The following is a 25,968-nucleotide window of genomic DNA, read 5'->3' as shown; positions in this document are numbered from 1 at the left end:
TGGCGGCCTGCAGAACCACCCACGGCTCCGGACGCCGCCACCGCCCCTGTCGCATGCCCACACCCCCAGCCAGCACCACGCCGCCTCCATTAACTCCCTGAACCGGGGCAACTTCACGCCGAGGAGCAACCCCAGCCCGGCGCCCACCGACCACTCGCTGTCCGGAGAGCCCCCCGCCGGCGGCGCCCCGGAGCCCGCGCACGCCCAGGACAACTGGCTGCTCAACAGCAACATCCCCCTGGAGACCAGGTGCGGCCGGGCGGAGGCTGGGGGCGGCGTGGCAGAGGGGGGCATTGGCCGGGGTGCGGGTTGGCGACGGACACAGCCTGGGCTTCGGAGCCCAGCAGACCCGAGGGCCGGCGCTAGCCAGCCTGCTGCTCGCTCCAGGTATGGCCTCAGTCAAGCCGCTGGACCTCTGTGCCTCACTGCCCTGTCTGCACGGCGGCCAGGGCGCGCGCTGGCCAGGCCCTGGGTAAAGGAGACGAGAGCTGATGTGTGAGGCCCTGGCGCAGGTGCGTGGCAGAGCCCGCTCTCAGTGCAGGTGTGATTCCCACACTCCCTCGGCCTTTCCCTACCTGATCTCATCACCCTGTGCCTAGCACCTGGCACGCCTGGCCTGGGTGGGCACTCCGGTCTTCCCCTCCTCTGCTCCTTTCCTGCTGTTCTATCACTTACACCCGAAGCCCTAATAATCCCTAACATTTATACATCAGCTGCTGGTTACAAGGATTTTCCTGTGTGTGGTATAATGAATGTAATCCTTACAATTTTATGAAGTGGCATTATTATGATGATCCCTATTCGGGAGTTTTGGAAGCTGAGAATCAGAGTGGGCCCATCACTAGCTCAGGAGCATGTAGGCAGTTGATGCACAGCTAAGATTTGAAGCCAGGTACCTGACTCCCTGTCCAGCGGTGATTCCCCTATACCACCACCACCTTCCCCAGGTCTCTACTAAGCGGATCCCTCGGCCCTCTCCCTTCTTCCTTCAGCTCAGGGACTTCAGCCAGCCTGAGTTCAGTAGCTGGTACCCTTCCCTCTGCCTGGCCACTATTTTTCCACAATGGAATGCTTTAAAATCATTATAAAACCATACTAGCTCACTGGAGAAAGTGCAGAAAGATATAAAGATGAAAATTAGATTTACCCATAATCTTACCACTCTGAGATAAGCACTGGTGACTCTGGGGGCACACACAGCCTTTCACTACTTTCTCTACACTGAAAATGAAGCGTCCCGGGCTGGCAAAAGTGGAACCTCTTAATCTTCTACCCTATGTCTTAAAGTAGTAGGAAACATGATTTTATTTTCCCATACTCTTGAGCTTTATCTGTGAAGAAAACCAAGTCATACCAGATTTAAGGATGTAAAATTAATCCATACATAGGGAGGTATAGCCACATGACTTCCAAGTACACAACTATAGTATTGTCACATTGAGTCTGTGGAGTCCAAAGAGAGAAAATCAACATCCTTTTGTACCATTTTATTCCTGTGGAATCATTTCTCCAAAAGCAGATTTCTTAGAGATGCGGCCCAACCGGCTCCTCTCCAGCCCCCAGTCTCTTAGTTAAATATTGTTTCTGTTGGCATGCTTTAAAATCGTGTGACTTTTCCCTTCGTGCCTCTTTTGCTCTCATCAGTAACAGAGTCGCATAATCGTCCATCATCCCACCAGGGTAGCTCAACCAGATCTCCATTGTTTCCAGTGTGCTTATTGAATGACTAAACATGGCTGAAAGAAGCCAGCAACTAATGGGTGGTTCTGATTCTCCGCACGGACCACCGTCACCACTCCCTTTGCTCAGATGTTCATTTCTCTCACTTAGGATCAAATTAGGACTTCCGACTTTGAGTCTCCAGGTTTTTCAAGGGAAAGGAAGATAGAGGACCAGCAGTAGGGAGGTTTTTGCTAATGGTCAATTTGCAATGTGAAGGTGGTCCCATCTCACCCCTCCTGCCCCATCAGCCAGTGCTCACCTGCCTTTCTGACCCTCTATTCTCCCACATCCATTGTGCAAGCCACACGGAACCTTTTCTTTTTCCTTATACTTCATTACTCAAGTAAGCAATGTTCATTGTAGAACAGTTAAAAAATGAAATAAGCACAAAGAAAAGAAAATCACCTATATATATATCACTAAAAGGTAACAACCATTGTTAACACATAGGTATATACTCACATACACCACTTTATATATTCATGCACATATATAACAAATTATATATGATATATTGTACATATATTTAACATTCAGTATATATCTGTGCATGTATAATACATACATGTGTATTTATAAACATTTTCCCAGATGCCAAGCCCTTTCATGCCTCTGTGCCTTTGCACATACTCTTGCACAACTCTGCTGGAGTTGCCCACCTTCTCACTTCTTGGTCTAACCAAGCCCTACTTATTCTTGAAGCCCTAGCCAAAATGTGTCAGGAAGGCTTCCTCTGTGCATCTGAGGACAGCCTAAAACTGAGAGAGGTGCCTAATACACTAGATAGCACAATCAGCATTCTGGATCTCAATACTGACCTTAACTGGTTGATGGCACAGAACTAACAAGGTACAATTTAAGAGGGATCAATGTCAAGTCTGACAGATAGAATCACAAGGTGATCAGGTGGAAAGGATATGGGCTTTAAAGTCCAATGGACCTTCATTCCTACCTTGGCTTTAACATTACTGGCTGGGCAAGTTCCTTAACATCCCTGATCCTTGATTCCCCCATCCATATATTGGGATAAGAATTCATGCATCTCAAAGAGGTAGGGAGGAAATAAATGAGATATGTAAGAAATACACAGCATAGTGCCTGGCAGTTAAAAGCCACACTATAAAAGCTATTGTCCCTTTTTTGTATACATTTGCTTCCTTTATCAATCCTGCCAAGAGAAAAATTACTCAAAAAATATTTATTGAGCTCCCACTCACCGGACGAGTTAAAAAGAACTAGTAGGTTCTACCTTTTCTTTTCTTTGGAAAAGTAAATTTGGTCCTGATATTCTGCAGGTATAAGTGATGGTCCATTCACCATAGCAGATTGTTCAAAGCACAGGTTTTAGGGTCAAACAGACCCTGCACTCAAACCCCTACCCTAGTCTTCACTAGCTGTAGACCTAGACTTTAAATTTCATCTCTAAAATGGAGAAAATAATAGTGCCTTTCTGTTCTGATTATCTATTGCTATATAACAAACAAACCACTCTTAAACTTAGTAGCTTAAATAGCATCCAGTTGATTATATTTCACAATGTGAGTCAAGAGTTCAGGAAGTGCTCAGTTGAGCTATTCTTCTGCTCCACATGGTGTTAACAGGAGTCAGTTGGTGGTACCCAGCTGGCAACTAGACTAGTCTTAAGGCTCCAAGATGGCTTCACTCACATGCCTTGGAGAGGTTATCTGGAAATCTGGGCTCAGTGGTACCTTACTGTAATGTAGTCTCTGGGCCTCTCCAGATGGTCTTCCCAGCAGAGTAGTTGTACTTCATACTTAGTGGCTTAGGGCTCTAAGGCACTGAGACAGAGCCGTTGACCCTTTTAAAGGCTTGCACTGGAAATGGCACAGTGTTACTTCTGCCATATGGTGTTGGCCAAAACAATCATGGGCTGGCCAGCTTCAAGGAGAAGGGAAACAGACCCCATCTCTCATTGAGAGAAGTGTCAAAAAAATTTGTGGCTATCTTTAATCCATTGTGTTACCTCCTAAGGCTATTGCAGCAATTACATTAAGATAATGTCTGAAAATGTCTTAGCATACAGTAAGTGCTCATCTACTTTTCATGTAGTACTTGTTATCCAATAAATAGTCACTGAATGTGCCTAACAGGGCAGACACTCAAGAGAACAGACTCTCTTACAGTAGGATAAGCACTATGACAGAGGTAAGCACAGAGAATGGGCTGCATTTTAATTGGCTTGGGATCCCCAACACTTAACCCAGGGCTTGCCACAACATGGTGGCTGCTTGCTAAATAGTCACACACGGGTAAAATGAATGAATGATGGAACGAATAAATGAATAAACATACTTAACTGAGACTTGAGTGGGGAAAAGGGAGGGCTTCCTAGTAGACCTGGTACAGTGTGACTGAGAGGTGAAGAGCAAGCAGGTGTACCCCAGGTATGTGAGGGGAGGAAGGGAGAGCCTTGGAGAGGCACAGTCTGAGCAAAGGCCTAATAGACCAAGAAAGAAGGGCCTATTTGAGATAGTTGTCCTAAACAGCTTTTGGTAGGTCCCACTAGGAGGGGAGCTTCTCGATGCCAGAGAAACAGTCACTGACCCTTCCCTAATTGTCAGACTGAGTCTATGTTGGAGTCTAAAATAAATAGCTGAGCAAATACTGTAACAGCTGGTAGAATGACCAGGAGGGATTTAGGTTTCATGCTGGCAGGAAAAGAAAGACTAGCAGAAGGACGAAGGAGAGAGAGGGCTTCAGTAAGCCTGCTCCTTTCTCTGTTCTTGCTGTACCTCTGGCAATCTCCAGGGTTGACTGAGCCCCCCAGCAAGCAACGTGAGCCTACCTGTGCTCCCTAGAGCTGGGGTAAGATGGTGCTTTAAACTCCTCACGTGTACCTGTGATCCATTCTGGTGGGAGCCATATATAAGGGTCCCCCAAACCCTGATCCACTTCTTTTGCACTCTGCAGCAGATGCTTAATTGATTTCACAGGGACTATCTGATGAATAACCCGCCAGGCTCCTGTCAGTTGAGGAGAAGCCAGAGCAGGCAGCTGCCAAACCTCAACTCTAGCTCATCTGATCGCAGCCTGGTTTGGGAGCCTAGGGGCCATGTTGTGGTCATACTGAATTTGGGGAACAGCCCTGCTCACCCTCAGGGATGGGAACCACGCTGGCAGTCTCCAGCCCAGCCCTGGTGTGGTTCCCAGAATGGCGCAGTACCTTCCTGTGGGCCAGGCCAACCCCTGAGCATTGCAGAGAGCTGGGTTGGACAGTCTCCCTGTCTTTGTGATTCAGTCGAAGACACGCATAAGACACAGCCCGCTGCCGTGTAAGAAGTGCATGATCCTTTGGGGGAAACAGACCACACCCATAAATGGATGAAGACAGGCACCGCAAATAATGCTCTGATAGAGGGAATACTGTAAGCAGAGAGGAGGGTGTGGCTCCCCCTCCTTTGGCACATTAAATAATAACCATAATAAATATTCAAAAAGCCCTTACTGGGAACAGCCAGGTGCTGTTCTAAGTATTAGCTCTTTATGCCTCACAACTCTTCCATCAGGTAGTATGTTGACCAACCCCAGGTTTAACAATTTGCTAGTAGGACTCACAGGACTCAACATACAGTCATCATATTCATGGCTTATTGCAGTGAAAAGATACAAAGCAAAATCAGCAAAGGGAAAAGGTGCATGGGCTGGAGTCTGGGCAAAACCAGGCATGAGGTTCTGGAGTCCTCTCTCAAAGGAGTCACACAAGATGTGCTTAATTCCCCCAGCAACAAGGTTGTGACAACACATGTGAAATGTTGCTAATCAGGGAAGCTCATTAGAGCCTCAGTACCCAGGCTTTTTACTTGAGGCTTCTCACAGAGGCACCTCTTGCCTAGCAAGTACCCCAGTTCCACACTCCCAGAAGGAAAGCAGGTGTTCAGTATAAATCATTGTGTTCACACACATAGCTTAGGCACAGTGAGTTGGCCACTCTCATCAGTTCATGGTGGGAACCTTCCTGAAACCTAAGCTTCTAGAACCAGTCAAGGACCAACCTTTATAAGCAGGTCTTTGAAAGCACGGCAGTCAGGACTACTGTCGTAACTCTTCTGCAACATGGGTAGTCTTATTATCATCCCCATTTTAGAGGTGAAGACTCTGAAGTACAGAGAAGGAACTTGCCCAAGGTCCAGCAGCCAGTAGTAGCAGGGCCGGGGTCCCTTCTCCAGGCGGGCTCCGGAGCCTATACAACTGAACACTACCTGGTGCCAGCCTCCTGGATGTTACAGCCAGGACTCCATTGAGAGGAGTCTGCAGGGAGAAAGGAATGCGGAGCCCAGGGACTGCTGGGTGTGGGCATAGGGCCAGGAGAGAGCTTGGCCTTTTGGAGAGATGGCAAACAGCTGGGTGAGGTGGGAGCACAGGGAGTCTCCTGAAGATGGGAGCAAATGGAAATCAGCAGAGGAGGGTCTTGAGTTACGTGAAAAGGAGGCTGCACTCTTCCTTGTAGACGTGGAAGCTGGGGGTAGTAGCAGTGGGGGTGAGTAGCTAGCAGCATTTATTAAGTCAGAGGGTGGATTATGGGGTTCGCCTTGTAGAAGTATCACTGTGGCCTGGAAGACCTGGTACCTGGTTCATTTTTTTTCCCATTCATTTCTTCAAATGCCTGCCCGCTCCATAACTAACTCTGTGTGGTCCCGGCTGAGTCACTGACCCACTGCACACCTTGGGGGCTCAGCCGCAGGTGGTGGGGTTTGATCCCTGCCTGTCCTGCCCCTCTAGGTAGTTGTGGGAATCAGATGCAGCAGTGGCTCTCCTAGAGCTTTGTGGGGAGAAATGTGGTCCAGGACAGTGGGCTCACTGGGAGAAGGTGGGCTGTTAAACAGGACAGTCCTGAAGAACTGCTGGCCCCTGCAGCTTCCTGGCCACTTTCTTCCTGAAAGCCATTTGTTCTGCCCTCTCGAGGTGAGCTCAGCCTGCCCTGGTCAGACAGATGGGCCCGGAAGCCCCTACTGCAGGCAGCTCAAGGGCTAGTCCAATCACCCGTCACCCCACCCCATGCTGAAAGGGGAGCCAGTCCCTCCCTGCTCTGAGAATAGCTTTGAGAACAGCTCTCCACTTGGCTGCAGCTACCACCTCAAGTACTACTGACCTTCTTCCTAGGAGGCAGCTTGGGGCTGGGAGGTCAGAGAGATCTGGTGTGGGTCCCATCTCTGCCTTTTCCTTGCTTTATGATCCTGGGCAGTCACTTAACCTGTCTGGACCTTAGTTCCCATACCTGTCAAATGAGGTAATAACACCCACCCGTGTGTGGGTCAAGTGAATCGGGGCCATACCTGAGCTCCCAGCAGCAGTGAGAGGAGACCATGCAGGGCTGCCACCCAAGGTGGGCCCAGCAGCTTAGGGTCCCCCTCAAGAAATCCTTGCAGCTTCTGTTTCTCAGAAGAAGTGGACACTCTGTGTGTTGGCAGGGATGGCAAATTTAAAGGGGAGCCTTGAACTGGGAGACAGGACACCTGGGATGTACTTTCAGCTGTGCCCCCTACTTGCTGTGGGTTTGGGAGCAGGGCACATGTCTCTCTGGGCCTCAGTTTTCTCATCAATCGAATGATGACAAATAATTTGACCTACGACTAAGTTTTAAAAGTACAAAGTAAGGCTTTTCAAGGCAGCGGTAGCATTTTGAATAGCCAGCATTTTCAGCAAGTGCTCACGTCCCCCCAAATTCCCGAGTGATCTAAATGATTAATATCCGAGTTAGCGTGAATGTGGAAGCTCTTTTCAGGAGACCTGGCGCCCTGTTGCTCTAGAAGGCCTTTATTCTGTTGCCTTGCCTCTCCCCTTGTCCTAACAGATCTGTACTTTTAGGAGATAATTATCTGTTCTCTCCCTTTTTAGACATAACTGTTTCCTTTTCAATTATAAAAATCAAAATGAAAACTACTCTTGATCCAGTCACTTGAAAATCCCCACTGTTAACATTTTTATCTTTATCCTTTGTCCTTTTTGTCTGATTTTATTTCTTGGTGTATTTCTGGTGATTTTAAGCTATAGATTTGTCTCTGAGAGCACAGTCCCAGGCTGGTGGTGCCAGCCAGCTCCCAGGCCTTCTAGGGAGTGTGCCATGCTGCCAGCTGCAGGTCCCCAGGAGGCAACAGGAGCTCTTCCCTGGGCCCTCTGGGGAGGGGCCCTTGGTACCTACTCACACTGTAGAGAGAGCAGACAATTCCCTCCTGAAATGCAAGGGATGGAGGAAGTAATGATAAAACACCCCCTGCAGCTGCCTTCAGTTAAGCACCAACTGTGTGCCTGCTATATGCCAGGCATGCTTCCCTTTGTATCCCTGAATTCAGCAGTATTCAGCATATGTTTATAAGGGCCTACTGCTAAATACCAGCCATTCTTCTAGACTCTGGGCAGATAGCAGTGAACAAGATGGATAAGACTCCTGCCTCGTGGAACTTAAATTGCATTAAGAAAAAATACAATAAGCAGGCAAACATATACACACATATACATGTGTGTAAACATATAGATATACATTTATCTCTTCCTAGTCATGCCCTGCCTGGCCCCTTGCACTGGCACAGCTTTATTTTTTCCTTATACGTGGGTAGTGCTGAGTCCTGTGAGGAGTAATCGGTACAAGGGGCAAGGGTGTGATTGAGAAGAGTGGGGTGGGGGCTATAAGGGTGACAAGGTAATAGTTAAGAAGGGAGTTTATATTTCATGCAGATATTTGGGGGAGGAATTTGATCCATAGAGGTATTTGGGGGAGACAGATGAAAGCAAAAGGTTGGCTTATTGGAAAAACAGCAAGGAAGCTCGTGAAGCTGTAGCACAGAAAATGAGCTTGGAGAAGTAGTAGGGGCTGGATCTTCCAAGATTTTGTGGGCCCTGGTAAGGACTATGGTTTTATTCTAAAAGGCTTGTAAAGTCATTGGAGAGTTGAGAGCAGAGAAGTGATAGCCAAATTACACTTTGGTTCTATAAGTGAACATCATCCCCTTCCATGGATGCTCAGATGGGCTCACCTGCCGAGGGCCAGTAAATGATGGGTCTGGGACTCAGGTCCTGTGTGCCTCCCGCTGGGCCACCAGGCCTCCCATCAGCAGAGCCACCTGCCTGGAGGTGGAAATGAAGCCACTCTGAGGGACTTCCATACCCCCGAAGTTCCTCCCAGGCACAGTGGGAGGCCTCAGGGGCCCTGAACACCAGCAGAACAGCCTACCGTCCAGGCTGCTGGGCCCAGACAGCCCTTTATGACTCACTGAACCAGAGGACCCCACCGCCCCTGCAGTACTCAGTGGCCCGGCCACAAAGCAGTGTTGCCTTGGTCTCTCACTGTCCCCCCAGGGATGTTAATGACATGGAACTTTGAAACAGTACTTATAGCCCGTCCTCCTTGTTTTGGTTTTTGAGGCTGGCCAGGGGGCAGTAGTCATGATGCTGTGCGGAGTAAAACAGGGTTATGAAGCAGAGAGGGCCTGAGCTCTGGGGTCTGACAAACCCAGGTTCCAGTTCCAGCCGTGTCACTTGTTTACTGTATGATACGAACTTAGAAGTTGCTTCTGTGAGCCTTGCTTTGCCAGTCTGCAAAAGAGCAATGACAATACTGGCTTTGCAGGGTTGTTTTGAGGAATAAGACTTAAATTAGTTGCAGAGCTCCTAGCAACTATGTGATATGTGGTGTAGGTACAGAGTAGATAGCAGCTATTATATTTGGCTTTAGTCCTCTGTAATATTTGTATGGTCCTTAAAACTTCTCCCAACATTATCTCAGTTGATCCTTATAGCCACCTTGTGAACTTAGTATTATAATCCCTTTTTACATGAAGGAAGTAAAATTAAGAGAGGTTAAGGGTTTACCCAAAGTCACACAGCATACAGAAAGTAGCATAAAAGGGATTTCAATTTGGGTATACTGGTTCTCAAGACCTGGCCAAGGTCAGAAGGAAGGTTCTTGGTAGGGGTGGGCCCAAAAGTTAGCTTTCTGCAGTTAGTCCTTCCTTCAGGCACATGGAATAGGCTGAAGGCACCACTAGTGTGTTAGCAATGACTCACTATCGGGTCTGAGAGTGAGCTGGCAGCAACCCTGAAAAGATCAGAAAACAGGCCCCAGGGCACTCAGGTGTGAATGATGTCACGTAACAAGCCTGGTTGAGACCAAAAAGGGCAAGTGTGTCTATTCATTCCAGGTGAGAAGTAGGCAAAGTCACAAAGTGGTGGCTGCCCTCAGTGCACCTGGGGGACAGAATATTCCCTCTGTTTTCTGTGTGGTGTCATCCTGGCTAACCAATCATCACCCACGTCCCTGCACAGCTAAAGGACCATGAGACTCCAACCATGGGCAGCATCACCCTGGGGACCTAAGAGAAATACAGAGTCTCAGGCCCCACGCACCCGCTGACCCTGACTCTCTAGCGGTGGGCCTCAGTGATGCACTACAGATGGTTTGAGGCTTTCTAAAGTTTGAGAACGATTGCTGTAGAAAATAATAGCCCAAAATGCTTGACTTTCTTTTTTCTTTGGACTAGCAAAATGAGTGTCTCCAGTACTCTTTAAGCAGCTATAGGCAGCATCAAGTAGAAGAGAAAGAATAGGCTTTGGAATCAGACAAACTTGAGCTCAGATTTCTACTTTGGACCTTGCTGGCTGGTGACCTTGGCAAGTCCTGTTACCTCTGCACATCTTAGTTTCCTCGTTTGTAGAATGGGGATAGTGCGCCTTCCTCTCTTAAACTATTTTGAAGACTTGAGAAAATGGTGGTAACATGCGTAGCTCAGTGCTGGACACGTGTCAGGCCTCCTTAGCGAGAGCTGTGATTTGATGCACAAATGGCCAGATGTCTGGGTTTGTATAGAGAATGTTCCCTCTGGATGCTCTGTGCCAGGTGGACCCCTTGCACATGTGGCTTGCACACTGACCCATCGCCTGGAAACCGCGTCCCGCTGGTCTCACGCACAGCTGCACCAAACAGCCACTTTATGTGTTTCTCTACTATCCCCCTCATCGATGCATGACTCATTGCTTCATTCATGTCTCCATGTGTGCGTAGAAACCTAGGCAAGCAGCCATTCCTAGGGACATTGCAGGACAACCTCATTGAGATGGACATTCTCGGCGCCTCCCGCCACGATGGGGCTTACAGTGACGGGTAGGTGACATCCCCATGCTCTTCTGTGTGTGTGCTCTCCCCGTGGCTTGCATGCAGACCTGAGACCTTTCCCTGGGATCTCCTGGGGGAGGTGACCCATGTTGCATGCCCATCCCCAAGTCCATGTGCAACTTGCAACAGTGTATCCTTGGAATACCCTGTCCCCCAGCATATTAACAGTCTTGTTAATATGTAGCTTTCAGCATCTCACTGGCTGCCTTTGCCATTCTGAAAACCATCTCATGTAGCAGTTTTTATGCAGCACAGGCCCTGTATTGTATGTATTCTGAGTGTGTATTCTGTGGCCTGAGGAATCTTGAACCCCAACAGAGGTGGGTTTACCCTAAGACTTGCAGGGGTGTACAGTGCAACTAATGCACCCCACTTCCCCAGCTGTATGCAAGTCCTCCTATGGCCATGGTTAAAGCCAAGCTGTGGAGGATTCCCTGACACCTAGTTTGGCCACAACCATGTGCTTTGACTATGCCCTGCTGCCTTCAAGACTGTAGCTAGGCTGTGGGGTGCAGCTGCCCGTCTGCCTCTCACACAGCTTTTCCCTGGGGATTGGAAGGCAGCAGTCTGGCTTCTGAGCAGAGTGCTTTGCAGGCATTTGCTGCCATTGGCTGTGTAATGGCCACTAGGGGACTCTTGGCCATGGCAGAAGTTAGTGGTGGTTTCTTGGCTTCAACACCAACAAGACCCCCTTTAATAAAAAAGGATACTCTAATCCTCAACCAAGATGCACTGGCAATGTACATACTGGAAGGAGAAGAAAAATTTCAGGCCCTGTTGTCTCCAGGGGATAGAACAGGATTTTAGACACTTTCCAAGCTACTGTAATGATTTTAGAGGACAGGTAGTTTATTCCCCAAGAAACAGAAACTCACTCCCATCCATTCCCAGGAAAAGGATCTCATCGCCAGCCTTCTGTTGAGTTGGTAACACCTGCCTTGCCTTGGGTGGGTTTCCCACGGGCAGGGCTCTCCCATCCGTGTTCCGTAGAAGCGTGTCTTCATGTGCCCTGTTTTGTGGTCTGGTCCGTGTTCTCCTTTTCCCGTCCCTCCCATCGTCTCTGGGTGACTCTCTCTCTCTCCAGGCTCCTCTGCATGCCTCTTCTACTGCTGCCTCTGTCCTGCAGGTTTGCTGGGCGCCCAGGCCGCCAGCAGACCCTGATGCCCCCTGCTCCTCTCCGTCCACAGGCACTTCCTCTTCAAGCCTGGAGGCACCTCCCCGCTCTTCTGCACCACCTCACCAGGGTACCCGCTGACGTCCAGCACGGTGTACTCCCCTCCGCCCCGGCCCCTGCCCCGCAGCACCTTTGCCCGGCCGGCCTTCAACCTCAAGAAGCCCTCCAAGTACTGTAACTGGAAGTGCGCAGCCCTGAGCGCCATCATCATCTCGGCCACGCTGGTCATCCTGCTGGCGTACTTTGTGGGTAAGCGCACCCTCCCCCGCTTCCCTTGGCTCCCCTTTGGCCCAGAGGGCAGTGACCAAGACACCTGTGGGCACTGAAGGCTCCTTACCAGCCTGGCAGTCAAAGCATGCCGTGTGTGCCAAGCAGCAGGACAGCCCGCACCCCCAAACTGTCAGGGTCAGCTCTTCGGGGCCCTCCTCCCCGCTCTGCACTTACAGCAGGAAGGAAGCCGAGCACGTGTCCTTTCAGATGTTGGGCACCTAGCACTCAGTAGGACTAGCCTTTGCGGCGGGGACCTATGGTAATTGAGTGTCATAGACTGGAGTCACTACAGGTGAAATGACAAGTTGGAGAGGCTGGGCAGCAGGCAGCCTCTCCCGTGGGTGCCTCACGGCTGCAGTGAGGTGTGTTGTCCTGGAGCTGGAGGGAAACTGCCAGGAAAGCACGTCTGAAGGCAAAGGGGTGGCAAAGTAGTCAGAGGGCATCATGGTCCAGAGCTAAACCACGGCCAGGACCCAGGGAGGTTCCGACTGAGGAGCAGCACGTCCCCGTGAGCGGACAGAGCTGGCGGAGGGACGCCTGGAGTGTGGAGCCACGCTCACCTGACCCCCAGCATGACGGGCCTGAGGAGCTCCGCTGGCTGCAGCAGGACGGCTGTCCCTCCGCAGACCTCTGAGGTGTTTCTGACAGTCGGTTTCCTACATCTGACCCTGTTCTGTGGTCTTCTCCTGGGAAAGATGTTAACCTGGAAAGATGCGGGCATTGTGTGGTCTGCTGCCTCTGTGTAGGTCAGCCTCTCGGCAAGGCATCGGAGGCAAGGCTGGCTTCCCTGTCCTTCAGATTCTGTAATTCTCAGATTTAAGGTAGGCCAGGCCGGCTTGAGAAGACTTTGAACCTGTGCTTGAGAATGCTGAGATGATTCTCTAAGCAAACAGGACTTTTTCAGCACAAGCCCCACAAATAGAAATAGAACTAATCAGCAGAGGCCAAAAGAAGACAGAGTGCTGCCCAGTGTGACAAAGAACTTTGTAACACGAAAAGCCAGTGTAGCTGGGAAGGGGCTGTCTTGAGAGGCAGTAAGTGCTGCCACTAGGAGCCATTAATAGAGCAGGGGCCACCGCTGTTCAAGGGGTGGAGAAGGGGTTCAGGCATGGATGGAAGTTTAGGTGATGCAAGTTGTGTGCTAGCTTTTCTCTCAAGATGCATGAATTGTATAAAAGCGAGTAATCAGGAGACGACAGTCCTGAAAACAAGGAGGTCTCCTAAGGTATCTTGAGCTACAATAACCCTCCTCTGGTATGTCAGGTCTTTTCCCCTTGTCAGTATTGGCTTTGAGAATTTCATGGCTCCAAGGCCATGATGGCATGCCTGTTTCATCTCTCCTTCTGTCTGATTGATTAGTTCTTGCTGCCTAGATAGCTGTGTTGAGAAGGATTCTGAGGCTATATTTAGACTCAACGTAAAAGAGTCTCTGTGATTGATTAGTGATGTCTGTCATGATGACAGGAATGGAAAATATTGATGACTATCAGTCATTTGCCATCCTTGCTGTTGGTCCTTGGCTAAAAGGAACAGCCAAACTGGGAGAGGTCAGGGCCTACCCAGGCTCTGTGCGAGGTGTGTCATTGATACAGATTGCATTACAGGTGAGGGGTGTGGGGTTCTGTGCACCATTACTTCATATGAAAGTTTCTTCTGGCACCACCAATACTGTGTCTCCACCAGCCATGGCACAGCTCCTGCTTTTGACTTACATCACTGTATTTCCTAAGCAAGTATATTTTTGGACAGACAGTGTCACTGTTCAAAAGGCAAGTAGTTTGCTGCATACAGACATCAATTTGTTTTGCATTGAAGTCTTAAAGTTTCTACCATGTAGTCTAGTTCAATGAGGAAAAGTAAATCTTCACATGATTAATCAAACTCTCTCCTATTTTCTATCCCATGGGTTTCTTCCTCTCCCATTTAATAAGAATATATGGTCAATCTTTAGCTATCTCAAGATAGGGGCTACTGTTAGAAGTAGTGAGCTCCCTGTCAGAAAGGGCACAAATAGAGTTCAGTGACCACTTAGCAAGAAGAAGATTTAAGCACTGACTGAGGGTTTTCATTGGACCACCTTTAATTTTCCTTCCAACATTGAGAGTCTTAGTAGAATCTACTATTTTATGAATTTTATTTTTCATTCAGCAAACCATACAGAGTATCTGCTTTGAGCCAGGCATGATGCTAAGTGCTAGGGTTAATGATACAGTCCCTACCCTTGAGGCATTCATAGCTTTAAAGAGGAGATCGCTATGTTAGCAGGCAAATTTAAAGCAGTGATTGATTCACACAGCAGCTCAGGGGCTGTGGGAATACCCATCCCCAGCAGAGGGGACTAGAGAAGGCTGCCTGGGAAAGGTGATGTTTGAGCTGAATTTTAACGTAGGCATTAGCCAGAAGTAGACATGCAGGAAGGGTATTTCAAAGCAAGGGAACTTACAAAGACTTGAAAAAAGGATGATGTGGTGGCAAATAAATTTTCTGTATGTGAAGTGTTTGAGCTGTGCGGGGTGCGCCATTGGAGCTAATGCAGGAGCGTTTCATCAGATTACGAAGATCAGCTGGGAGGGCAAGTTGAGGGCCTTATTGGATGGGCAGTTGGGAAGCCATTGAACGGTTGTAAGCAGTGGTAGGACATAGTCAGATTTTTATTTTAGAAAGATGAGGGTAGAGGAAGGAAAGAGTAGAAGGCAGACCTGGTGGGAAACTATTGCAGTGAACTAGTCAGGAAAAGCTGATGGCTTCATGAACTGAGGCAGTGCCAGTGTGGGTGGAGAGGAGGGGGTGGATCTAAGGTCACTTCAGGAGGATTTGTGTCTCAAGTCATTGATAGCATGTCCTTGCCAAGCATAAACACATCCTTCTGCTAAAATTCTATCTGTGTGGAAACATTAAGACTGGACTCTAGAGTTCATATCCAAGGGTCAGGAGAGAGACGCCAGCCTGGGGCATTCCTCTTGTCACCTGGAGATTCAGCCCAGTGAAAGCCCACACTGCAGCTGGGCAATTGCTTCTCTTTCTGAGTTCTGATTTCCAGTTCTAGAAAATAGGCACAGCCCACTAGCTCAGAAGGATGTTTGCGAGGTGGAGCAGGCTCGTGCAGGTGAATGCATTGCAGGTGTGAGGAACGTCCCAACCTTGCTTCAAGGCCTGGGGGTAGCAACCTTATTGCTTGGTCTCCTTCGGCTGCTGAGGGCAAAGGATGAACATCTTGTGGCTTGGCCATAATTACAGGCTGTGATGACTAACTTGTAAGGAGCTATCAATTATTAAAAACCAAATTAATTGTCTCAGCCAAGCACAAATATCCTTAACAAAGACTCTCTTCCAACAGACCAAGTGATCTAATCAACAGGCAAAAGCACAGATATTTAATTAGATTTTTGATGAAAAATTGTGTTTAATTTCAAGTATAATCAATTATTAATTACTGTAATGAGTGAGTCTGACTGGATTTACTAATTAACTCATTTAAAAATTATGAATAACCTTTTCATTTCTAATTATTTTCTACATGCTATCAAGTTCCAGATAAGAATTGCATCACCTCACCAGCAGAGGGGGAGGCCGAAACCAAGGGCAGAAAGGATTTTTCTTTTGCTCGTGTCCTCCCAGGGCTGCCATGCCTGGATGGTGATCCCGACAGATCTGTTCCACGTTTGGTTTCTTCGTTGGAAAGTTTCTTGAGAAACTTGTGCAACCAGTGACCTTTCCACCATAGATACATTTGTAGGCATTTTGGTGGGAAAATAGAGAAATCACAGTCAGCACTTACCACCCACAAAGCCTGTAGAGCCTAGGGCCTTGCCCCTGGGTCCTGTCCCCTTCTGTGGGGAGGGTCCCTTGGCTGCTCTGGCCTGGGCCAGAAAAGTTGTCTGTTGTCTCCAAAGAGGCCAATTCAGCAAGGCAGCCTTGGAGGATGAGTTTGCATTTTTCCGTTCACCCATTCTCCCTAGCAAGGGGTCCGGTCCTTGTGGGTCCCCATTTGAATACCCTGCCTTTTCTTTTCTGAAGAAATTTGTTTGCAGAACAAAAGGTGAAGGGAGTGATATGAGGAGAAGGCTAGTTTTATTTAGGTCAAATCATGTAGCTTACACGGCCATGGCAATAATGCCTGATTTTATAGCATTTAATTGTTTTTTAAACCTTTTCACCAAAGGAGGTGTGGTGTGGAGTAGTAACTAACACTGGCTGCTGTTCATCATTAGCAGTAAGAGCAGTTAGCTCTGACCGTGTGCTGTCCACATGCTCCTTTCTGCTCTAAGGGCATTGCTTGTGTTTTCTCATTGAAATCTCCTAACAACCCACAATTTACAGGTGAGGACACTGAGCCCCAGTGAGCTCGAGTGACCGGCCCATTGTCACGTGGCAAATGTTTGCACTGTGATCCACCTGACCACAGGCACTCTAGCTCTCGAACTAGTGCTTTTTAAAATTTTTTCTTTTATGAGCTCACACTCTTAACCCTCATACCGTCACTTTCCCATCCTGGTATTTGGTCCTTTGAATTTTGACTATGTGCCTAGCATTAGACCAAGCCCATGACATATGCCATCTCTCTGGACCCTCACAACCCTTCCGTGGGATGAGTATCATTGTCTGCATTTTCTAGATGAGGAAACTAAAGCTCAAAGAAGTTTGCAACTTGCCGGAGTCCCATAACCCGTAAATGATAGCCGGGGTTCAACCCTGACGTGGGATTCCAAAGGCCACGCTTCTGGTCACCTGCTGCGTAGGTCCTGGGCACACAACGTGGAGTCAAAAGGCCCCAGCTCAGACCCAGGCTCTAGCATTTGCTGACTGTGTAAACTTGGGCAAGTTGCTTAACCTCGATGAACCTCAGTTTCCACTTTGCTCAGGGCTTTTATAACAGTTGGGGTTGGGATGATTAGCACATTTTATAGGAGACGAAACCAAGGGCAGCATCACGGTTGAGAGCATGGGTTCTGAAATGAGGCTGCCTGCTTTCAGCCCTCCACTCTGCTGCTTACAAGCCTGGTGAATCGCTCTCGGCCTCAAAATGAGGGTAATGATAGTGGTTACTTCACATCGTTGTTGCAAAATTCCAGTAAGATAATTTGCACCAAGTACCTAGCCCACTGCCTGGCATAGAGTTAGATACTATTATTATTAATAGTATTATTAGTACCATTAGCATCACAGGTAAAAGAGTATTGGTGACCCCTGAGTGGCACTAAACCCCTGGGTGGACCAGGCCTGTCTCACAGCAGTGACTGCAGGCTTCCCAGCCTGTGTTTGTCACAAGGGTGGCTGACAAAACAAGCAGGGGGACCTGTCAGAAAACATTTATAGGGAAGTCTTGGCATCCCAGGGAAGCAGCCACAAAGCCATGAAGAGTCATCACCTAAAAGGTACCTCACGTCATTTGTGTAACTAGGACAAAAGTTGAATTTCGCTTCACCAACAGTTGCCTCTATCCAGATAAAACTGACAGCTTCCCTTGCATTCTGAATCTCTACGTAAAAAGTAGACACAGAGTGACGCAGAAGAGCCGTGGATTAATATCTTGAGGACTCTGTAAGCACCCATCTTGCCAGATAGACCTCTGTAAATGGAAACGAAAAAGGCTTGTTGTTAATAGCATGAAAACCAGGCCCAGCTTCACGTTTCACTGAGGACCTCAGTGTCCCCTGGCTGCAGTTTGTCCATCCTCAGGCCCAGGTCCACCTTGTAGGGCATCGGCAGCATTTGCCATGGTTTGTCCAAGGCAGCATGGTGTTCTCATCAGGAGAAAAGACAGGATTTGGAGCCTAACCAACTCGGTGGAAATCTCAGCTCTACCACTCTCCAGCTGTGTAACCTTTGGAGCCTTGGTTTTCTCATCTGCAAAGTGGGAAGAATAATAGCACTGCCTTATAAGGCTGCTGTGCAGGTTAAATGAGATGATGTGATACAGGAGATGTCCCTTGCTGGTGGCCTTGGGAGATTGTTGTTACCCCTCCTTGGCCCTCACCCAGACTGCAGTGGGACTAGAGGGTCCAGTAAAGTGCTCCTGGTGTCTAGTTCTCTGCCTGTAGGAAATTTCACCGGAACTTAAAGGGGGGAGGCACCAGTGTTTGCCTCCAGGTAACTATAGTGGAACGTTCCAACATGCACAGTAGCAGTGAGGGATCCTTTTTTAAAATTAGGTCACATTTTTCACCTCTACCAGAAGCTGATTGTAGATTACATAAAAAAAAAAAAAAAAAAATCAGAACTCTTACTTGAAGTGGTGATAGTTTAATTTATAAGTGAGAATGTTGCTAAGCTTAATCTTTAATTGCTGCACTTCAAAAATGCTCTTAGCTTTGCTTGGTGGGATATTATTGCAGTTCTTGGTCTGGAAGAGCCTGGGTTGTCCTATTCTCAAGGCTGTCTGGGAAATGTTGATAGAAGTGAACTTGGTCATTAAGTGTGATTTGCATAGAATTGTGATGCTCTCTCAAGATCTCTGACATTTCACTGTGCAAACTGGACTTCAGCATGGCAGCAATCCAGTTAGAAGAGATATTAGACTTCCCTTCCCGTTAGGGTACTGTTCTCAGTCCTCCATCTCCTAATGCCTTACTCTCTGCTACATACTCAATCCCTAGCACAAAGCCTGGAACAAGGTAGCTGTGCTCAGTAAGACTTGTTTGAATAAAAGACCTTGCAAGATGGTTAAGTCTGCCAAGGGTAGTGTAGGCAGAAAAACAGGATGGGCAAAAGCGTGGTGGCAGAACTGTGCATTTTATGCCCTGGGACTCAGGTATAGGTGAAATGATCATAAGATGAGTAGAAAAAAAAATTACAAATAGAACAACACCCCCAACCCCTGCCAAATTATTTCCATTTGGTTCAGCTCATGCACTATCAGGATCTCAGATGCTATTGGCTTCATAAGCACGGGCCCGTTGCACTTTGGGCCCGGCTGTCATTTGTGCGCAATAAGCCTCATTTTCTCTCCTTTCTCTGTGACTCTACATCGGGCCTTTTGGACAGAAGCCATAGATTTAGCTTTATAGCCCAAAGAATGGGAAATGGAGATGATTGAACATGGTCTTTTAGGAGGAGGAAAAAGTGATAAAGATGCAGGATCCTGCATTAACACCTTTCTCTCCAAGATTGATTCCTTCATGCTGCTCTGTGGGAATTGCTAATAGCAAGATATATATAGATTGTTCTCTTTATAACAGAACCCAGACAGATATCTTCCAGCTCCCCAAAAGGAGGATGTAGGAGACTAGCATGGCTCTCTGCAGTTGTCTGAAATGCTGCTGTAGGGGGAGGGGGCTGCAGAGGGCAGAGCCAGCCCGGGGCTGAAATGATGGGAAGGCCACCGTGGGCTCCGTGGGAGAAGGTTCTTCTAACAGGAGAGCTGCTTGATGGAGCGGGCTGTGCTTGGGGAGCCGTGTCTGAAATGAGAGGAGCAGAAGAAGGTAAAGTCCTCAGACTATAGGCCAGTGGTGTCATCTGCTCCATCCTTCTGTCAGTACCAGGCTGGCCACCTGGGCAAGAACTTATTCTCCTGAAGCTGTAGTTTCCTCATTTGTACAATAGGAATCAAAACAAACAAATGAAACACTGGCTAAAGTCACTCAACATGTTTCAGCTCAACATGAAAGAACGTTTTCCAGTTTGCAGACCTGCCCCATGATAGAACTGTTTGGTAGTGATCTTCCTGACAAAGAAAGTATTCGGGCAATGGGTTGGGGGGTTTGTTTGTTTGATTGTTCATTTGGTTTTAATTTGAAGAGAGTTTAATAAAAAGGGTGATTACAAAAGGGAGGGCAGAGTGTCAAGGAATGTGCCACCCCAGGCTAATGACACCAGGACACTTACTGTTAATGTCCCAGGCACGAAGGGGCAGGGGAGGGAGGTTACCAGGACCAGGGGAGGCAGCCACAGGAGAGGACTGCCCGGCAGGATTTGTGGTCTTCAGTAGAGGAATGGGGGTGAGGGACCCAGGGAATGGACATCTCAACCTCACTCTCTTCCCGCCCTACGCTCTCCTCCCACTGGTGGAACCCAGCCAACTGGAAGCCAGAGCCCACGGGAACCACTGGTCCAGGCCGTGTGGCTCAGCCTCCAGGGCACAGAGAAGGGTGGGGAGTGAGTGTGGAGGGCGAAGGGATGGCATCGGTCGTCCCGCCTGTTGTCATCCCTTTCCTTAGCAACGTGCAGGGCTTTGACTGTACTTCTTAGGGGCCTAACACTAAGATTGAGACCCAGACACTGCTCACGCAAGGCTCCCTTACTTACCTTTGACCCCTTCTGCCACCAGGCCCAGGCCACTTCCTTTAAATCAGATTTATTGAGATATAATTTACATACAGAGAATTAACATGTTTTAGGTGTATCATTTTATGACTTCTGACAGACCAGTAGAGTTATGTGACCACCACCCTAATCGAAACACAGAACATTTCTGTCACCCCAGAAAATTCCCTCATGCCCCCTGGCAGTCAGTCCCCTCTCCTCACTCTTCACCTCTGGCAACCACTCTTCTGTCCTCTGTCTCTGTAGTTTTAGGCATTGTTTTTGAGAAGTGTAGTATACTAAAGAAGTGATTTGTTTACTGGATTCAAAATCGGGCATTATTCAAAATAATTTTCAAACTCTAAGATATGTAGGTGTTGTTGAGAAATTTTTAAGATATAATTGAGAATTTAAGCTATTAGGGCCAGGGACAGAAACATTCTGGGTTTTCTTCGTGTTATACTTGACCTCCTTAAAAGGCAGCAGCCAACACCTTTGCGTGGTCGGTCTGAACACACATGTTCTTCCGCCTTCTTCACAGGCCATTGTTTCATGCAAACAGTTTCAAGGACTGACATAATTCTCACTCTTGTCAAATTTAATAGCTCTATTATATTTGTGCCATTACTATGTCATTGTTTCTGCTGTTTCCAGTTGTTTATTATATTTTCATCATGTTTTTTTTTTTTCTTTCCCTTATTACACTCCTGGTCTTTATTTTAAGTAGCACTTCTGTGAACATCTTGTGCCTCTGCTCTGTTTTCTTCTTTGGATTACCTTAGGAAGGGTGTATTCCTCAGAGTCGGATTCCTGGGGCACAGGTGTGAGCAGTTCAAAGCTCTTGAGGAGAGTTTAATAGAGGATCATGGCTGCATCCTCTTCAGAAGGATGGGACTGAACCCCAGGGCCTCCAGCCAGCTGTCTGATTTCCCCCGCAGTCCCGCCAGCGTGGCACTTTGTGTCTGATCTTGGGTCAGCCAGTTTAATTGGTGGGAGATGGGGGGTCGGGTCACAAGTGGCTCTGCCGCCCAAAGAGGCTGAAGGATCCCTGGAGTGGAGCCACCTGCCACCTCCTACATTCCCTCCCCCTCCCCACAGTCAGTTCTTATTCAAGAGCTTAGCTTGCATCAAATGTCACTTATTCAAGCAAGCCCCTCTGAGCCCCTCACACTAAGCCAGGAGCCCAGTTGTCTGCTTTTATAGCGCCCATGGTGCTCACACAGTTGCCGCTGAATGACATTGATTGTTTAGTGTCTGTCTCTACCTCTAGATTGTGAGCTCCTTGCGGGCAGAAACAATTTCTGTCCTGCTCAGTGTCGTAGCCACTGCTTCTTGTGCCAGGGTCTGGCATGATGTGACATGTGTTCAGCAAAATTTTGCTGAAGGAGAGAGAGGAGGGGAGGATGTCAGGACCAGAACCTAACAGATGCTGCCAGGCATGGAGTGGAGGGAAAGAACGAGTAGAGGCTCCAAGTTCTAGCAGAGATCAAAGGTGGACAGTCTAGATACCATGAGAGAGAAAATGGCTCCTGGGAACTAAAGGGAGGGAAAATTAGAAGAGAGAAAACCAGAGGTAGCTGCTGAAGAGTAGTCAGCACGGGGCACAGACCTGGCTTTGGACCTCATCGTTCCTAACTACCGCACGACTCTAGGCAAGGACTTCACTCTCACGGTGCCTCCGTCTCCCACCCTGCGAACATAGGTACTAGGCTGTTGTGGGGGTGACAGGACTGCCGGGCACCGAGTTCTTACCAGCGAGAGCCACTAGTCAATGAAATCTGTCTTCCCCTTCCCCCTGGCAAATGAGATGTGTTAGGTTTGAGGGCCAAGCAGCTCCTGAGTTTGGAAATGTCTCAAAAAAGAAAGGACCCAAGTTTACCAGAATATTCATTTTATTCATTTTCCTCTGTGCAGTCAGTTTCAAATCCCTTGGGGAGGCAGCACAGCCCTGTCTGTCAGGAGGGCGCCCCAGCTGGGTCTGGGGGTGCTCCTCTGCAACTTCTCCCAGGGAGTGTGGACAAGAATCAATTTTACAGATTATCAGCATCCTTGGAAAGGGTTTTTCCCTAAGTCTTATTTTTATTCCAGACTAATTACTGTGAAAGAACATAATTTAATTGCACTTAAGTGCAGAGAGAAATAGGAAAACATCTCCCTGATGGCTATTCTTTCACTTTGTTAATTCCTGGTCTTGTGCAGGGGAATTTAGGTCCACCAGGGCCTGGGGGAGCGGCAGGAGAGAGTCCAGCTCAGCCTCTGTTCTGGGCAGGGAGGAAGGCAGGGGAGAGGGGGAAGGGGGCAGTGAGAGGAGAGGTGGCTGTAGAAAACAGGATGTTTCTCCTTCAACTCAGTGCCTCCTCCTAGGAGTAAAACAGCACATCCAGAGCAAAACAGCTTCGTCCTTCTGCAGGCAGTAATACGGTCTAGTGGCAAAGGCACAGACTTGGGGCTAGGTAAGACCTGCATTCCAGCCCCAGCTCAGACAAGTTTTATAATCTGAGTCTTGGTTTCCTCATTGGTAAAATGTCAAGCAGGAGAACGTCTGCAAAGGGTCCAGTCCAGTGGGTGGCCCGTAGTGGGTGTTGAGTAAATGCAATTCTCGCCCTTCCCAGTGGCCGGATCACCTAGAGATTTTTGAGCCCTCTCAGGTTTAGCAGCCAGGGGCCATGCTGGGATGCAGGGATTTCAGGTAATCTGGGATTAAGTAGAGGGAGCTTCCCCACGTTCAGGTTAAATGGTGGCGAGCACTCACGGAGCCCGTCTGCCGGGTTGCGTGCCGGGTTGCAAGGAGCAGACAGAGCCCGGTAAGCTGGTGTCACTGCCTTTCAGCCACGCACAGCCTCCTGTAAAGCCACATGTGTAAAGAGCTGGTGTCAATACTAGGCAGATGATAAAAGTATGTCGCTGGAGTTTGAACCTTATCCCCGTGGGATCCCAAAGGAGAAAGCAATTCATTCGAACTGGGAAGATCGAGTGAAATTTCCCCAAGGCACTGAGCTTGTAAATCAAGTAAAATATTGAAAGAGAAAGTGGGAATGGCTCTCTGGAAGATGGAACAGCCTAAACAAAAGCAGAGGACAGCAGATAGAAATGTGGGCTATTTTTGGCATCATTGTCAGAAGACTGCACATTAAAACATCTGTTTGTGTGCCTTACCTATCTACGGGCCTCCGTTTGTGCTTTTATTCTATTGTACTGCAGACTTTGAATGTGGAGCTATAGAAATCACAATGAGTGCTGGTGAACACTGGCCGCCTTCCCTCTAAATGGGAGGTTCTACTAGGCAAATACATAATAAATACCTTGCCCTTGGTGAGAACTTTGAAATCTGTTGATCTTCTCCAGCACTTCATGCACTGTATAGAATTATTAACTGCATTTCCTTGTCCTGCAAGCAAGCCCCAGATGTGGAAACTGAGGCCTGCTGCAGTTAAATAGCTTGTTCAGCTGCAATGGCTGGTAAGTAATAGGGCTAGGCCTAGAAACTAGATTTTCTGACTCTAAATCCTGTATAGACCACGCTGCCTCTAAGAGCCCTCCTCTAATGTCATGGGCCCCACACCCAAGGCTCAGAGAAAACAAGGAGCACTTTGCTGCCCTCTCTGAGGCTTTCCCTGCTCCCCCGCCACCCCCAGCAAGGCCTAAGCTGATGTGCCAGGGACGGCAGCTCACAGGCACTGAGGGCTTACCACGTGCCAGGCGGGCACTGTTCTGAGTGTCAAGTGCATCTCCTCATTCAGTCTTCTCAAAAGTCTTACTTATCCAGTGAATACTTGTCACGTGCTATTGTGACATGTCCTAGGCACCGGGCTATTTTTATTTCCATTTTTAAGGATGAGAAACTGAGGCCCAAGTAGATTCAGGCGTTTGCCCAAAGCTACATCAGCAGGGAGGGAGAGAGCCGGGATTGTCCCCAGAGCCTGCCCTCTTCTCCCTGTGCTCTGTCTTCCCACAGCTGTGGGGTGGGTGGCGCTCACCCCATCTGAACTGCTCCCTGCTAAAGAAAGAAACAAACTTATCTTTTTATGGAAGAAAAATTAATGTCCGCCTGCCCTGTGCCGTGTACTGTGCCAGCATTGCCACGTGCCTGTGCATGGAATGGGGCTGTGGTTTGCACCCACAGTGCTTCAGGGTTGGAGCACATGGGAGGCCTGGGTTATGGACATTAGGAGACCTCGAGACCCATCACTTACTGAGCAACAGCACTCATCATACCTGATTCTGCTCTTCTCCAGGCTTCCTCCAGCATGAGTAGATTGTCATGGGTGCAACATTTCACTTTGGAGAAAGCCCTTCCCGCTGGTGTGTGGCAGGCAGCTAGATTTATCATGCCCTTCAGCCTGGAGTTAGATTTTGCTCACAGCCTCCAGTGAGGAAAGAGAAAAAAAACGCCAGTATCATTAATTGTGCTGTAGGCTCCATTTCATCACATTGTCCCAAATTGGCCACTCAGGCCATCTGTAGAATTCTACAGGAAGACGTATGCCTCGGGCTCCTGTGTGTGTCTCGGTGTATGCGTGTCTCTGTGTATGTGAGCAGACATTTGGATCTATCCAACTCTGTATGCAAAAGGGGAATCTGAGAGGAGACGGGGTAGGAGGGTAGCAAAGCTTTAAATGAAAATATTTTGATGAGTAGCATGTTTCTTTACCTGAAAACTAGAAACTCTTCCAACTCACTGTTTATGCCTCCTAACTTTTCTGTAACACTTTAAGTCTACTAAATAGTAGTGTACATACACTTAATCGCACAGGCCCGAGACTGTGCTGGTAGTTTCACATATAAATCTTTGCGTCAGTCTGTATATTAGGCAGAGACTGTATTAAATTAGAATACATGAGTGTTCCTTCATTCGTTAACTATTAAGCAACATAATAATAATGCTTACACTTTATAACCTATATAGAGCCTTCACTAAATGTAATCCTCATAAGAACCTAGGAGACGGGTTTACTTTATTTCCATGTCCACATGGATGAAAAACCTGAGGGTCACAGTAGGTAAGTGACATACCTGTTGATGCGCAGCTGGTAAGGACCAGAGCTCGCTCTCTGCAGATCTGCTCCCCTAGGTACTCAGCCTGCTGGGGGGACCAGCAAGGACAGGAAGCACAGGTACATACCCCAGGGGGCAGTGCTTGTGGGAGAAGTACAGAAATAATAGTGAGAGCCCAGGGCTGAGGGTAGAGGTCACTTTGGGCTGGGAGTGATGGAGGAAATCCTCACAGAAGAGGCAATATTTGAAGGAGGCCTTGAAAGGCGGGGTAATTTTTTTTTTTTTTGATGGAGAAGGTGGTAGCCTTTCCAGGCAAAGGGCACTGTATCAGCAAAAGTGTGGAGGCTGGAGCTCAAGGGCCAGAGAAGTCCACACGGAGTGAGACTCCTGGGTAGCGAGAAGCAGGGTGGCCCATCAGATGTTGTGTTCCACAAGCATC

At 48.2% G+C, this 25,968-nt stretch overlaps 1 protein-coding gene across 1 annotated transcript in view; it reads left to right on the top strand.

Annotated features, from left to right (window-relative positions):
* Window positions 1–300: 300 nt before the first annotated feature.
* TENM4 (teneurin transmembrane protein 4) overlaps window positions 301–25,968 on the top strand; it is a 229,066-nt gene continuing 203,398 nt past the window's right edge. Inside the window, exons 1-2 of the mRNA XM_012744510.3 lie at window positions 301–10,837; window positions 12,037–12,272. Coding sequence (XP_012599964.2) covers window positions 10,719–10,837; window positions 12,037–12,272 — 355 coding nt within the window. The 5' untranslated portion in view covers window positions 301–10,718. The remainder of the gene's footprint in view (window positions 10,838–12,036; window positions 12,273–25,968) is intronic.

Source organism: Microcebus murinus, chromosome 4 (assembly GCF_040939455.1).
Source record: "Microcebus murinus isolate Inina chromosome 4, M.murinus_Inina_mat1.0, whole genome shotgun sequence".
In the NCBI taxonomy this organism is placed as follows: Eukaryota; Metazoa; Chordata; class Mammalia; order Primates; family Cheirogaleidae; genus Microcebus; species Microcebus murinus.
The sequence above is the reverse complement of the archived record's forward strand: the minus strand, read 5'-3'. Positions and strand labels throughout refer to the sequence as shown.